This window comes from Halichoerus grypus, chromosome 6 (assembly GCF_964656455.1).
Source record: "Halichoerus grypus chromosome 6, mHalGry1.hap1.1, whole genome shotgun sequence".
Lineage (NCBI taxonomy): Eukaryota > Metazoa > Chordata > Mammalia > Carnivora > Phocidae > Halichoerus > Halichoerus grypus.
Genome location: NC_135717.1, coordinates 39,236,503 through 39,251,545, shown reverse-complemented (window position 1 = coordinate 39,251,545; position 15,043 = coordinate 39,236,503). Strand labels below are relative to the sequence as shown.

The 15,043-nt window shown below is 60.1% G+C and overlaps 2 protein-coding genes and 1 long non-coding RNA gene across 6 annotated transcripts in view; 1 reads left to right on the top strand and 2 right to left on the bottom strand.

Annotated features, from left to right (window-relative positions):
* Positions 1-546: 546 nt before the first annotated feature.
* Positions 547-10,977, bottom strand: IGFALS (insulin like growth factor binding protein acid labile subunit). Of its 2 annotated transcripts, none has more exons than XM_078074982.1 (2): positions 10,800-10,977; positions 547-2,502 (listed from the first exon to the last, which is right to left on the bottom strand). In XM_078074982.1, exons 1-2 carry the CDS (start codon positions 10,975-10,977, stop codon positions 710-712), a joined length of 1,971 nt encoding a protein of 656 aa, XP_077931108.1. In that variant the 3' UTR covers positions 547-709. The 2 variants fall into 2 exon arrangements, with proteins under 2 accessions (XP_077931108.1, XP_035939223.1); XM_036083330.2 differs by lacking the exon at positions 10,800-10,977 and adding an exon at positions 3,576-3,738.
* Positions 6,256-14,512, top strand: LOC118530089 (uncharacterized). The gene is made up of 2 exons (XR_013448955.1): positions 6,256-6,343; positions 10,858-14,512. It is a non-coding gene; the product is annotated as an uncharacterized LOC118530089 (long non-coding RNA).
* The window catches only part of HAGH (hydroxyacylglutathione hydrolase), a 17,611-nt gene continuing 16,944 nt past the window's right edge, over positions 14,377-15,043 (bottom strand). For all 3 annotated transcript variants that reach the window (XM_036083305.2, XM_036083303.2, XM_036083304.2), the window contains one exon: positions 14,377-14,678. In XM_036083305.2, coding sequence (XP_035939198.1) covers positions 14,579-14,678 — 100 coding nt within the window. In that variant the 3' untranslated portion in view covers positions 14,377-14,578. The remainder of the gene's footprint in view (positions 14,679-15,043) is intronic.

The window sequence follows — 15,043 nt, the reverse complement described above, 5'->3', positions numbered from 1 at the left end:
GAGGCTCAGCCCAGCGCAGGTCACTGCCCGTCCCCGATCGCCCTCCACGCCGCGGAGCCGGGGCAGAGCTGGGAGTGAGGTGCAGGAACCCCAGGGAGGCCAAGAGGGAAAGTGGGACAGGGCACTGCATGGTGCTCTTCCCAAGGGAAGAGATTGGGGTGTCGGCAGAGGAGACAGGGTGGCCCCCAGGGCAGGGGTGACGGGTCCAGGTGTGCCGTGGACAGACATTTCCTGGCATGGAACAAGAGGGCAGGGGCAGGGCTGCTGGGGTGGGAGGGGGGTGTTGGCCGGGGGCCGGGGAGTGAGAACCCACATCCACACTGGCCCCGAGCAGTGGCCGCCCCGGCTCTGCCCAGCTTCCCAGGACCAGGGCCTCGGAGGACACTGCCAGAGAGGACAGTTGAGGTGCTGGGGCTCTGGACAACGGCAGGGGGTGCTGCTGCCCCTCACGTGCAGGTGGGCATCCCGGGAGGGACATGCGCTGAGGGTGCGGGCCCAGCTTTCCTTCCCCCCCCCCCCCCAAAGCTACACTGCTGTGGTCACACGCATGTGTCAGATGGCTTTTAATGAGGAACGGCTGGGGGGGGCCGGGGCCTGTGTGGTGGCGGTGCCCACGCCAGCAGGACCCCGTGGCTGTACCGTGTCCCCCCCGCCCCGAGGGGGACGCCGTTGTGACCCCGGGGCAGCATCGGGCCAGGCCACGCCTCGGTCAGCAGTGAGCGAAATGAGCCTCGGCGACGTCGCGCAGGTCGAGGCCCAAGACGCCCGGGGGGCTGGCGCAGGTGATGTTGTTGTAGGCGTACACGGGCGGCTGGCCGTCGTCCCCCTCCGGCGCGGCCTGCATGAAGCGCGGCACAACGCTGGGCTGCTGCAGGGCCAGCGCCCTCAGGGCCCGCAGGGGGCAGCCACAGTGCCAGGGGTTGCCCTCGAGCCACAGGCGCTCCAGGCCGGGGACCTGCGGCGTGAAGGTCCGCAGGGAGTTGTTCCTGAGGCTCAGGTAGCGCAGTTGGGGCAGGTCGGCCTCAGGCAGGGCCTCCAGGCGGTTGTGCGAGACGTCCAGCCAGAAGACGCGCCGCAGGGGCCGCAGGGAGTCCGCCGACAGCGCCGCCAGCCGGTTGCCGGAGAGGAGCAGGTACTCCAGCTTGCCGAGGCCCTGGAAGACCTGGCCGGGCAGGTGCGTGAGCTGGTTGGCTGTGAGGTCCAGCTCCAGCAGCTCCGCCAGCCCCCCCAGGCCCTGCTCCTCCACGGCCACGATGCCGTTGTCCTTGAGGAAGAGGCGGCGCAGGCCCGAGAGGCCCGTGAAGGCGTGCGGCCGGATGCGGCCCAGGCAGCTGCGCTCCAGGTGCAGGCTGTGCAGCCGGCCCAGGCCATGGAACACCTGCTGCGGGAGAGTCCGCAGGCAGTTCCCGGAGAGGTTCATGACGGCCACGCTGAGGAGGCCGAGGAAGGCGCCTGCCTCCATCTCCCGGATCTGGTTGTCGTTGAGCGTGAGCACCTCCAGCTGGCCCAGGCCCTCGAAGGCCTTGTCGGGCAGCTGCCAGATGCGGTTGTGGCCGAGCTGCAGCTCCTCCAAGAAGTGCAGGTCTTTGAAGGTGCGCGGCCGCAGGCCGGCGATAGCGTTGTGCGAGAGGCGCAGGACATGCAGGCCTAGCAGGCCGGGGAAGGTGTCCTCCAGGAGGCCGCCCACGCGGTTGTGTGACAGGTCTAGCCAGCGCAGCGCCTTCATGCCCAGGAAGGCGCCGGGGGCCACGGCAGTGATGAGGTTGTGGTCCAGGTAGAGCTTCTGGAGCTTGGGCAGCTTGACGAACACGTTGGCCTTGACGCTCCGCAGGGCGTTCCTGCTCAGGTCCAGCTCGCGGAGCTCGGCCAGGCCGCAGAAGAGCGGGGGCTGCAGGTAGGCCAGCTTGTTGCCCGCCAGCACCAGCTCGCGCAGGTTGGCCAGGCCTTGGAAGGCGGCGTCGGGGAGCACAGCCAGGCTGTTCCAGCCGAGGTTGAGGTCCCAGAGGCCGGCCAGGCCCTGGAAGAGGCCCTCGTCCACCCGGCCGAGCAGGTTGTTGCTGAGGCCGAGGGAGGCCAGGCCCGGCGTGTGCAGGAAGGTGCGGGCCGCTAGACCGCGCAGCTGGTTCCGCTCCAGGTGCAGGTGCCGGAGCTGCTGCAGGCCGAGTAGCGCCTGCGGCTCCAGGCTGGCCAGCCCGCTGCCCTGCAGGTTCAGGAAGGCGAGGCCGGAGAGATTGCGGAAGGCGGCCGCGGGGACGGAGGACAGATTGTTGCCGTCCAGCCACAGGGCCCTGGCACCGTCCGGGATGGCGTCGGGCAGCCGCGTGAGGTTCCGGGAGCTGCAGAAGACGCTGAGCTCGTCCACGTAGTCGTCGTGGCCGCAGGTGCAGACGGCCGGGCACTGCAGGCTCTCGGCGGTCCCCGGAGCCCCGGGCTCCGCTCCCTCGGGGCCGCAGGGGCCCAGCACTGCCCAGCAGACTAGTAGCACGGCCAGGGCTGGGCCTCCTGCAGGGAGAGGGGCCAGAGGGCGTGAGCCCCAGGGCGAGGGCGCAGCCCGCACATGCGCTCCAGCGTGGAACTCGTGGGGCTCGCCCCGGGCCGCAGCACGTGACCGGAAGAGGCGGTGCCGCTGAGGGCCCTGAGGAAGGGGGGAGCTCAGAGCTGCGCTCTCTCCCCGCCGGAGTCGGAAGCAGAGCCGGGCAGGACAGCCGGGACGTCGTCTGTCTCAGAACCGACTACCCTTTCCACCCTGCAGGCCAGGCCCGCCAGGGTCGTGATGACTGGTCTGGAGAGAACTGAGGGTAGGGGCGCCTGGCCATTCGGCCATATGGCCGTGTGCGTCCCCAGCGTGGACACTGAGTGGGGCCCTGCTGCCAGGTGGGCCTGGGGAAAGCCTGAGTAGGTATGTGCTTCCTGCCCTTGAGGGCTGGCCAGTGAGCGGGCGCACACCACCCCAGTTAGGCTCCCGGACTGGGGGGCCCTCGCCCGTGTGCTCCCTGGCATGTGTGTCCCACGTCCAGGAAAGTAGCCCGGGTCTCGGGCAGGGAGAGGAGCAGGGCGCCTGCCTCAGGGCAGACAGAGACTCCACACCCTCAACTCACCAGCGGTCAGGGGTGTTTCAGGACAAAGGGCGCTGGGCCCCACACCAACACCCCAAAACCTGCGTCATGCACGGGGCTGCCCACCAAATTGGGGCCCGTCCCTGCCCTCGGAGGGCTCGGGGTGTCTGAGTGAGGCCAGAGACAGCGCTAGAGGATGCAACCCCCCCGCCCCATGGGGCTGGGCCGTGAGGGGATGCAAGGGAAGCAGCCCAGCCCAGTGAAGGGTCTCCGGGGTGGGGTGTGAGGAGACTCACGCTCTTGCCTGGCGCCCCGGCCTGGGCCCTGGGACCAGAGGGGAGGTGGGCAGAGGGAGTGGAGGAGCCTGAGGGTGCATCCCTCGGCCGGCAGCAGCAACACTCGGCTGTTGGCCCACCCCAAGCTGAGCCCTCCCTAGGGCTGCCCCTGGCCTCGTGGGCTTGGGGGGCACAGGGTTAGCTGCCCCCAGAGTGAGGGGCTGGGGCCCTGGGGGCACCTCACCTCTAATCGGGGCCATCCCGCGTGCAGAAAGGCCACAGGCGGGCCGCGAGCTGAGTGCGTCTGCTGGGGCCGGCTGCTCGTGCCCTCTGATTCCCCCACTGCTGGGGCAGCCAGCACCCTGTCGCTGGCCAGCCCAGCCCAGCCCCACTGGCCCGGATTCCATTAACCCTCTCGTGCCCGGCGCCCAGCATCAGTCCCAAATGCCCAGGATGCAGACAGCGCAGGGGAGAGGCTGGGGGGCCATGTTCACCCCAAAGCCACCTTCAGGTTTGGCTGGCCCCCAGCCCTTGGGTGGGGGCCCCTCCGACAGCTGTGGGGGACCTCCCGCTCAGCAGACGGCCATGTGGGAGTTAAGTGGGAGATGGGACTGGCACGCTGACCACCCCCCTCCTTCCCCCTGCCCATTTCCTAACAACCTGGGTGGGGTCCTCATTAGGACTCCGCGGGGCCCCGCCCAGCTTCAGCTTCTGGGACTTCAGGGTCAGCTGGTGTCTGACCACTCCTCCTCCCCCCAATCTCTTCTAGGAACACCCGGCAGGGCCCCCGGCCCCCTCGTGTTTGCTTTCCCTAGCACTGCCCTCCCAGAAAGAGTGGAGGGAGGCCTGGCCTTGGGGGCCAGGTCTTGTGGCCGCAGGACCAGCCTCCACCTGCTCTGGGAGCCAAGCTGTCCTCCAGAGCTCCTGGGGGGCCATGACCAGCCCGTTCTGCACAGGATGACCGCCCAGTGCATGGCCTGAGGTCAGCCCCAGGTCAGGCGGGGAAGAAAGTTGACAGCCAGCATGGCCCCTGGCTGCTCAAGCAAAGGGAGCCCGGCCGCACCCTCATCCACCCGCCCTGGGCGCGGCTGGCACAGCCGGGGAGGGGTCCTCGGTAGAGGCAGGGCTGGAGGGCTGCACTGCGCGTGGCCAGCCCCCAGGAAGAGGTGATTCGAGCAGCAGGGCAGAGGCGAGTGGACGAGGGCGCGGCCGGGCTCCCCTTGAGAGGAGGAGCAGGGCTGGTGGAGGTTCGGGAGACTCTGCAGTGTACTTCCTGGCCAGGCGGAGGCAGCGCGGCAGGGAGGGCTGGGGGGCAGCTACGGCGCCCCTCTCCGTTCCCCCTACCCCCACTTCGCCCCTGTCTGGCCCACAGCTCCTGGTGCCAGGGGTGGGGGCGGCTTTATCTGTCCCTTTATTGAGCTTTGATTGATTTCCAGGTCGGTTCTCAGCCTCTGTTCTGAGAAATTATAGATCTGCCAGAGAAAGTGCACGCCCAGAAATTGACACGGTAAACACGCGTTTACAGAGCACAAAGTGCCGACTCAGCACGTTCCGCCGAGCTCTCGGCAGGCTAGGAAGGGAGGGTGTGCGGCGGGAGGAGACAGGGCTCTTTCTGTAAACCCCGGCTGGGCCTGCATGGCCGAAACGCTCCACGGGACCTGGCCGCTGGGGCGGGTGCTCGCCGCAGCAACACCCACAGTCAGCCCCCCGCCACTCAGGGAGTCGGCCCCCTGAGGGTCTCCCCGAGGCGTCTGGCCTCAGGTGTGTGGGGACCCACGCAAGCGCTGGGTCTGGCTGCTCGTGTGACGTGCGATTCAGCCAGCTCGTACACACAGCTGTCCCCACATCCTCGCTCGCGCCTCAGGACGCACTCACCCACCTACTGCCCGTGGACAGTGCCGCGAGCTTGTGGGCCCTCGGTGGACTTACTGGGATCCAGGTGCGTGTCTTCTGGGCAGGTGAGGTCGAGCCTTCCCGAGTAGTTAGCAGGTCACCACATCCTGGGGCTGAGGGGTGTCCTGCACGCCCCACCGCCACCCTGTTCCCAAGGCCCGAAGGTGAGTGGATGGTGGCTTTCATTCCGTTGGTCTTCTCCAACACCAGCGGGACCACGGCCCCTCAGGCTCATCAGCCAGCGGTGGTGGGGGGGGGGGGTGCAAGTCCTTCACCAGGCGTACGTGGGCAGCGTATCCTTCCGCCCTGGAGCATGCCTTTCCGCTCTCTTCGTCATTTCTGGCAAGAGTTCGTTTTAATGCGGCTTCCCGAGACGTTCTGTGCTGAGCTGGACTTCTCAGTCTTGGTGGTTTCACGGCCACTATGGCACGTGGACTTAAACATAATGCTCTTGAAGCACCTCGGGAACACATCGGGTCCCCTGCCCACGAGCCTGGAGGTGGGGGAACGTGTGCGGGACCCCGTGCGAGCCCTCCTAGGCCGTGCGAGCAGCTCACCAGTGTCTGAACCGAAACCGGAGCCTATGGGAGTGTGGGTTGTGCTGAAGTTTGTGCAGAACGGACCCCACGCCCCCGCACGTGGTACACAGTCTCCTCCTCAGATCTTCCCTGGTGTCGCTCAGCATTTCCATACGCCTCTGTCACGATCTCGCGCACGCTGTTTTTTTCCTGGATGGCTTCTAACTTTTTGAGACTGTTCCCTCTTGTCTTCCTCTGTTCCACTTTCCGTCTGTCTAGGCTGAGAACTCCTGAAGGGCGTTGACGAGTGCGACGCCGCCACCGACAGTCCTCCCCTAAAACGGCCTTACTGGGACCAGGTACACGGCCCCCCGCTCCAGCCTCGGGAGCTCGTGTGTCTCCCCGTGGCCAGCGGGCGGGCTTTTCTGCGCTCGCCCACACAGCAGCCTGGAGTCCTTCGAGCCGAGCTGTGGCTGAACAGCAGGCCATGGCAGGGATGGGCCGCCGCTGGATCCGTTCACCCGCTGAGCTGAGGGACGTCTGGATTGTTCCATCCGGGGGCTGCTGGGACGTTGTTGCCAGCATTTGTCTACGACTATCCGTATGGACGTGTTTCATGCTTCTTGGGTAGATTCTTACAAGTGGAGTTGCTGGCTCACGTGGTATTTAGGTGTAACTTTTAAAGATTTTAAGTCATCTCTGCACCCAACGTGGGGCTCAAACTCACAACCCCAAGATCCAGAGCCGCACGCTCCACTGACTGAGCCTGCCAGGCACCCCTTAGGTCTAACTTTTTAAAAAACTTTGGAAGTACGAGCATTCCAGTGGTTGCACATCCTGCCCAGCATTGGGCGTGCAGAGTTTTACACGCCCGGCTATTCTGAGTCTGTGTCTGACAACTAACGCTCAGTACCGTTTCCCGGGGCGCTCAGCTCTGTCGTCCTGGGTGCGAGCTCTAGCTAAGTCTTGCTCGCTCTTAAGTTGTTTTCTGAGTTCCAAGACTTTATGGATTATAGGTTATCAGGTATAATATTTGCAAATATTTTTCCCAGTCTGTGGGTTATCCATATTTTAAAAAATGGGGCACCTGGGTGGCTCAGTCAATTAAGCGTCAGACTCTTGATCTCAGCTCAGGTCTCCATCTCCGGGTCGTGAGTTCAAGCCCTGCGTGGGGCTCCATGCTAGGTGTAGAGCCTACTTTGAGAAAAAAAAAAAAGACATACTGTTTCTTAAAATGCAAAAGTTTATTTTGACTAAGTTCACTCTATTATTTTTTTCTTTTCTGGCTCATGCTTTCCGTGTGCCTCACACTGGATCACAAAAATCTTTTAATCAAGGGATACAGAGCACCTTTCCGTTTACTTAGATCTTCTTTATAAATCTTGCACTGTTTTCGATAAAGTAATTTCTAAGTATCTTATTAGTTCGGCGCTACCGTGAATGGAATCACCTTAATTCCATTTCCAGTTATTAGCATGTAGAAATGGAATGGATTTTTTTTTCACTAATCTTGTATCCTGGACTTGGCTAAACAAACTTATCAGTCCTGGGTTCGTATGTATATCTGGATCCCTAGGATTAGCTCCTTATGGGGTCATCTAGTCTATGAATAAGGACATTTTTCCTTCTTCCTTTCTAGTCTGCATTCTACTGTGGTTTTTTTGTGGTTTCTTTGGTCTTACTGCACGTCCAGTACCACGCCTAGTACAGGGGCAAGTGCAGACATGCCTCGCCTCACTCCTGGTTTTAGAGGTGAGTGTTCAGTCGGTCACCATGAATTCGGACACTGTGACAGAATAATGCTCTCAGAGGGATAGCCGTCCTCACCTCTACAATCACGACCGTGTTCGGCCACACGGCAACAGGGAGTAGAGGTTGCTAATCGGCTGGCCTAGACAGTGGGACTAACGTGGATTTTTGAGGTGGACCCAGTGTCATTACAGAGGTCCTTAACAGTGGAAGAGGGGGCTCCGGGGGCAGGTGGGAGACCATGGGAGGCTTCCACCCACAGCTGCTGGTGTTGGAATATATGGGAAGGACATCAGGAGCCAAGGAACGAGGGCACCTCTGGCAGGAGGACCAGGCGGGGAAGCAGACTCTCTGGGGCCTCCAGGAGGAAGCAGCCCGGCAGGCGCTTTGAGTCCGGAGCGGCTGGGGTCTGACTTACTGCCTCGAGCACCAGGTCTGTCACCATCGGATGCTCTGCTGTTGAGACCTTCATGCAGGTGTGTTTTATCCTGAGGCCCAGGAAGCTGCCTTCTGTTCGTGATTGGACACTTCTTATGGGTGTGTGGGTTTGTCCAGTGTTTTGCTGCTTCCATTGAGCTGATCCTGTGGATTTTGTCCTTTATTCCATGAGGATGGGCTACGATGTTTGTTGATTGTTGCATGTCTAGCCGACTGACATTCCTGTGATAAATATTTGGTCGTGCTCAGCATGTTGCTGTACAGATGTTGCTGTACTTGGGTTACTGATCTTTTGTTGCGAATTTGACATCTCACGGTTCACAAGGGACACTGATCTCTAGTCTTCTTTCGTGACGTCTGTGGCTTTGGTGTCGGGACAACGCTCGCCTCTCAGGAGGGGTGGGGAAGCTCCCTCTGTTTTTTTCCGAGTTTGTGAGTGAGTGGTGTCATGGACAGAATGCTTGGTGGAGCTGCTGGGCTCTTCCTCTACATGAAGACTTCAGACCTCGTATCAGTTCAATTTCTTGCTACAGTCTATTCTGACTTACTGTTTCCTTCTGAGTCCATTTACGTGATCTGTGCCTTTCTAGGAACGGGCCAGGGTGGTTTTCCTAGCATTCCCTGAGAGTCCTGACGCTTAGTTCTGAGGGGAGGGGTAGCGCTGTCCCCTCTCCCGTGTGATTTTGGTGATGTGTGTTCTTTGTTGGCCAGTCTTAACTGTGGGTTTGTCAACTTCGTGATCTTTTCAAAGAACTAACTTTTGGGTTTTCTGTTTTCTATTTTGCTGATTTTCCTTTTTCTTCTTTGTGTCTTGTTTGCTCTTTTCTCTAGTTTTTAAGATAGAGGCCTTTCTTGTTTTCTGTGAGGCTCTGGGCTTTGCTGTGTCCCACAAACATTGGTGTACTTTCAATTTTCACTCCTCCTGACCCACATGCTGTTCAGAGAGCTGTTCTTTCCAGAGGCAGGGGCGTCCAGACTTCATTCTGCCGGAGGGAAATAATTCTGCTGGAGTTAGCGAACATACTTCATTGTTTGGGTCTTTTAAAATTCACGATGACTAGTTGTGTGGCTTACGCTGTGGTCTGTGCTGAAGAATGCCACATGGGTGGGCTGTTCTGAACACAGGTGATCCCGTGGGGGAAGCGTGCACTCTGCGCCTCCTGCGTCCTTGGTGACAGGTCATCCAGGCTGTCTACCTCTTCGGGAGAATTTAAACCTCTGTTTCTTAGGGCGCCTGCGTGGCTCAGTCGGTTAAGCATCAGGATTCTTGGTTTCGGCTCAGGTCATGATCTCAGGGTCACAAGACTGAGCCCCACATTGGGCTTCACATTCGGGAAGGGGGGGATTTTGCTTGCGATTCTCTCCCTCTGCACCCCTCCCCCGGCTTGCTCACGCGCTCTCTCAAAATTTAATTTAGGGCGCCTGGGTGCCTCAGATGGTTAAGCGTCTGCCTTCGGCTCAGGTCATGATCCCGGGGTCCCGGGATCGAGTCCCACATCGGGCTCCCTGCTAGGCGGGGAGCCTGCTTCTCCCTCTGCCTCTGCCTCTCTCTCTCTCTCTCTGACTCTCATGAATAAATAAATAAATAAATAAACATTAAAAAAAAAAAATTTAATTTAAAAAAAAATCTAATTTTTGTTACGTTACCTGTTTTCCTTTCAATTTCTGAACTACGGTGTTACTTACGGGGTCAAGTGTAAAGCAGTATTCTTTTCCTCAGTGACTGCCCGTCCCCCGCCCCAGACTAGACACGAGGCATTCGTTGCTTCAACAGAAGCTTATTAAGAAGTTGGGTTCCAACTTATATTAGCTGACAGATGAGAAGCCTCTCTGGGTCAGGGAAGGAACAGACGCAGTGTCCTGTCTCCTCTCCCCCACACACACACACCCACCTGGCCACAGTGGGACCCCACATGGGCTTGACCCCCACCTCTGCTAAGGGCTGACCCTTCACACACAGTCCTGGGCTCACACAGGGGTGCAGCCCCTACATCAGACTCTGTCCTAGACCCACCAAGATCCAATTCTTCCCAGGCCTCTCTGCTGCTCCAACTCAGACTCAGCGTCTGTAGAAGTAGGTGAACCAGGAGAAACCTTTTACGGTTTTACTGACCGATTAATGATGAAAAGCGTGGGGTTACTAGGGGTGTGGGAGTGCTCAGTGCCCCTGAACTGTACACTTGGGTCACTGCTGTGACCCTCACCTAATAAAACATTTTTAAGATTGGTAAAGCCCAAGCGATTTCGTAGCTGCAGAGAAGTGCACCACACGGGACCAGCACGTGACCCAGGGCCACATCCAAGAGCAGAGACCCCCCCCCCCCAGAGGAAAACAGGTCACAGAGCCCTAAAGAAATACTTCCAAATAAAACCCCTCTGAGGGCAGCAGAGGTCCTAGGTCAGGAGTCAGGAGCAAGGGCGGCAGACGCCCGGGCTCTGTGCTCATGCCCCACGGGAAGTCAGTCCATGGCAGGGAAGACACGAAGGAGAGAAACCACGGAAGTCCCCTCAGCCACGCTCAGCGCTCCACGCCGGACGCCTCGGGTGAGCTTCCAGCTTCACCTTCTTGTTCAGAAAGATGACAGCCCCAAGGAGCTGAGAAGGTAGGAGCCACAGCAAGATGTCATGGAGCGGGAGGGCACCCCAGACCCTTCTGAAAAAAGAGGGGTGCCTGGCCGGCTCAGTCAGCAGAGCATATGGTTGGACCTCAGGGTTTTGGGTTTGAGCCTCGTGGTGGGTGTGGAGATGACTTAAGATTTTTTAAAAAAAAGAAAATACTGGAAAGAAAGACACCTCCCCAAGTGGCTGAAGAACAAGAGAAGTAACAGCCCTGTAACTGTTGAAAACATCAGGCTCATACTAGAATTTACCTTCTTCAGACTCGCAAAGAGCAAACACTCCAGTCCCTTTATTATCTGCCAACAGCAGATGGGCTTCTGCAAGGTGTCCACGCCCGGCCAGCAGCGGGAGCCCGAGGAGACAGCACGTCGAGAACATAACTGTGCAGAATCCACCAAAGGAGACTATGTGAGGAGACCCAGCTCCCATTTGGGGTGACTTCTGGCCAAACTTCTGTCCCGCACACCTGCCCCTCCTCCTGGCACCTCTCTGGCACCCGCCATCCTGACCTCACCGCCCAGTGAGCACCTCCCGCCTGCAGGACTCCCCTGCATGCTGGCGACCCCCTAGGGTGCATTTCCAGCCTCAACCTACCCTGACGTTCCTCTGCCCACTGCCCCCCATCTCGGGGTGCTTCACAGGCAACTCGACCTCCACTTGCCCAAACCCAGCCCCATGGGCCTTCTGTGGGCCCCTTTCTGTCTCCCCGCAACCCTGCACGCACAGCTCAGATCCCGGCTGGGGCAGAGGCTGGGGCCTCCCGCTCAGCTCACTGGGAAGCCCTTCGCCTCTCCGGCAGCCCCGCCACGGCCCTCGGAGAAATGCTGGTAGAGGCGCCCTCTGCCCGCCAGCGCACGTCTTCAGGTGGATGCCAAGGTGCTCCCATGTCCCATCTGCTGCTCCCCACGCCTCAGCCAAAGCCCTGCCCCAGGGCCTTGGCACTTTCTTTTCTCTCCAGGTATCTGTACGGCTGGCTCCTTCGAGCCTTCAGTTGCTCACAGCACCACCTCAGCAAGGCCTGCCCAGCCCCCACACTTCCTGCTCCTTGCCTGACTTTCTCCAGTGCTTCCTCCACCCGGACAGAAGCTCCACGAGGGCAGAGGCTTCAGTCTGTTCACACTGAACCCCCAGAGCAGCTCAGCCTCGACCACAGCGGCTGCACTCAGGGGAAACCGTCAGTGAGGTTGGGGACGAGGGCCGTGGTCCCGCTCGCCTCACCTCAACACGGGAGACCCAGGGAACTAAAGTCCCAGCAGCGGGACCATAGAAGGTTCACAAAGGATACGGAGCTCAGGCAGGAATGAGCAGGTTCCCGGGAGCAAAGCTGACTGCACTGCTCTACGTTCCTGACCCTGGAGTGATTTAAAAAGACACCATTTATAGCAGCGTCAAAGGACCAAGTACCAGGTACTGGACGTTCCGAGAGCTGGCCCCTCGGGAGAGAGTCAGCACCCGGTGGGAAGGCATCTGCTGTCTGGTGGTCTGCCTGCCATCTCCCTAGTTCGGGCAGGGAGCCTTGGAGCCCTTGAAACTCCCCACGGGGTGGGGTGCGGACTGTCGTTCCCAGGAGCTGTTGCCGCACGGGGGTTGACACAAGGGGGACGGTCACACCGCGCACATGGCCAGCGATCCCAGGGACGATGCAGTGACACCCCACTGCACGTCAGCGCTGGCTTAGATGGGCCAGGAGGGTGACACACGGCGTTCCAGAGAGCACGCGGCTCAGCGCTCCGGGCTCCCCAGACCTCGCCCTGGGGCCCTGCTTTGTACCCTTTATAATCAAACTATAAAATCGCAACGGCAGCACGTCTCAGCATTCTAGGAGCCGTCCCGTGAGTGACTGAGCGAGAGAGGTCAACGGGACCGTCTGCTGTTGCAGCCAGGCGGGCCACCACCACAGCCCACACCGGCCGCACGGACTCCCCCGCGGGGATCGGTGCGGCCGAGCAGCGCCAGGACGCCCCCTTGCGGGAGCCCGCGGTGACTGCTGCTGTCGGAGGCCAGAGCGGTCTTGCTGGGGAGCGAGCCCTCCAGCTGCAGGGCTGCATGGACAGGGGTACTCAGCGTCAGAGTTGGGTTTTAGCCAACACAGAGAGCAGCAGAGACCTAATGCTGGACAAGTGGCAAGTTCGTAACTTGAAACTTGCATCACAAGAACTCCAGAAATCCAGCGCATCACAGTATCATTCCTGTCCCGACCCCAGCCATAAACACCTAATATTTATACATAAGGGCAAACGGCCAAGACTCTCCTGAAGGACAAAGTTGGGCTGTGTCCCTTCCTGGAAATGAAGAATTATCCTACAGCTGTAACACGGACTGTGGGGCCACAGGACAGGTCTGCACCCCTGGGTGCTCGCCCCGAGGGACAGACGAGTGGGCACCCACCCCCGGGGGGGGAAGGAAGAGTGCTGGCCACCAGCATCTACAGCACTTTCACGGGAACCGCAGACCGGGGGGTCAGAAGCAAGCACCGGACTCCTGGATGGACTAACGGGAAGGCAGCAGAGGAGGGAAAGGTGAATGTGTACCGTGCACTTGACCACAGGAAGGATTTCTTCAATGAGACGCCAGAGTACGAAGCCAGCAGCCACCTGGGGAATGACTGCCGACACGCATGGCGGGAAACAAAGGCCCCGTGTGACCAGCGAGAGCAAAGCCCGGGAGAAAAGGGGGGGGCCCCCCAGGCGAAGCAGCGGTCCAGGGGAGGAAACCCGAGTGGGCAGCATGCGTGCGGAACGGGATCCAGCCTCCCCGGGGCGGCAGCAGGCCACCCCACGGCGGGTTGCACACAGGTGTGGCAGACATGGGCCAGAACGTTCTCCTGAGTCGAAATGCCTGCTCTCCGTGGCCGGCATGCAGCGCCCGCATGAGCGTTTTGGAGCCTCACGTCGCAGACCCAAGACCTCAGCCACATGTCTGGCTCCAGAGCCCGTGGGGGTGGCCCAGCAGGACCCCCTCACCAAAGACAACACATGCAAAGGACAACAGCTAATATTCGGGGCTCTTGGCCCATAGAGGCTGGGTGATGGGGCGTGTTTTTCTCTCTGTTCCGTATATTTTATAAATATTTTGTCTACTGTTTGACATTTCCATGTGCAGTTGGGAGCACAGGGACCAAGAGAGCAGGGGGACCATGGGGGATGCTAGCGGCAGACGGGGGACACACGCACCAGGGGACACCGGCAATGCCCCACAGGCCCCAGGGGCACGGGCCCACCGCCACAGGTCCGCCCCGGATGCGCACTCTCCAGCGCGGATGGGTACAGCCTGGCAGCACCACGACGCACCCTGAGATGCCCAGGCTATTTCCAGGGCTGTACAACAAAACATCTAGAAGGTCCCATGCAAACCCCATTCCATGACAACCCCGGGAAGCAGGGGGGCTCCGGCTCCATCTAAGGGTCATCATCTTAGGACAGGAAGGACTCCGTGCTTCCCAGCCGTGCAGCACCATGGCCCACACGGCAGCAGCAGATCAATGGGAGCCCCATGCCTGCCCAGGACCTGGACATAGGACCTGAGCGGCCTGAGGACGTCTAGGGAGAGAGGCAACACACAACCTCAGCTGGAGAACTCCTAACTGGGAGCAGCCAGCAGCTGCCAGGACAGCGCTCCCGGCACCGTTCTCCCCCACAGATCAAAGCCAAAGGGACAACATCCAGAACAGAGAAAGACCTCCAGATGCAAAAACGAGCCGGTTGGAGACAGCCCTTCCTGCCCCCATTGTGCCCTCGGTCTGGCCGCACCCTGAGCCTCGTCTGTCCCCACTGGGTCCTCCCACCCGCACCGGAGGCCAGACAGAACACACAATCTGCAAGCTGAGCATCCAGGAATACACTTTCAACTTCTCTTATAAATATGCATTAGAACATCTGATAACACGGGCAAAGGGCTTTGAGATTAATTTAAAATTAAACCAAGACTGGATTTCCTGCACTCCTGGCAGGAAATTTATCTAAAACATCTGAATACCCAAATGTGCTTGAGAGCGGTGGCGGCCACGGGCAGCCCAGGCCCCACAGCCGCCTCAGTCCCGGGGCACCTTGAAATGGTCCTTCTCTTTGCGGATGGCCCTCATGGTGGTCACGGGGTCAGTCTCGCCAGCATGCTGCTGTACGGTCTTCTCCCTGCGGAAGCCAAACACCAGGCTGCACACCATGCTCACCCAGCCCACCGCCTCTACCAGGGCGCCGGGGACAAAAAGAGCCAGCAGAAGTTGGGACGTTCTTAAAAAATGAAATGCTACAGCCAGCGGCCAGCTTACATGTTCCTAACTGGAAGACACGCTGGCCAAGCTGTCCTGCCGGCAACCCAGAGGGTGGGAACACCAACTCCCCACTGGCGTCGGTCAGAGCCCAGGTGGAAGCTCCCCGAGACCCTCCAGGGTCAGAAAGGACCCCAAACTCTTGCCAGGGCACAAGGAAAGCATCCCCCCATTCTGAGAAGAGGTACCTGCATCCTAGGCTATGCAGTGCTTGATAAAGAGTTCAGG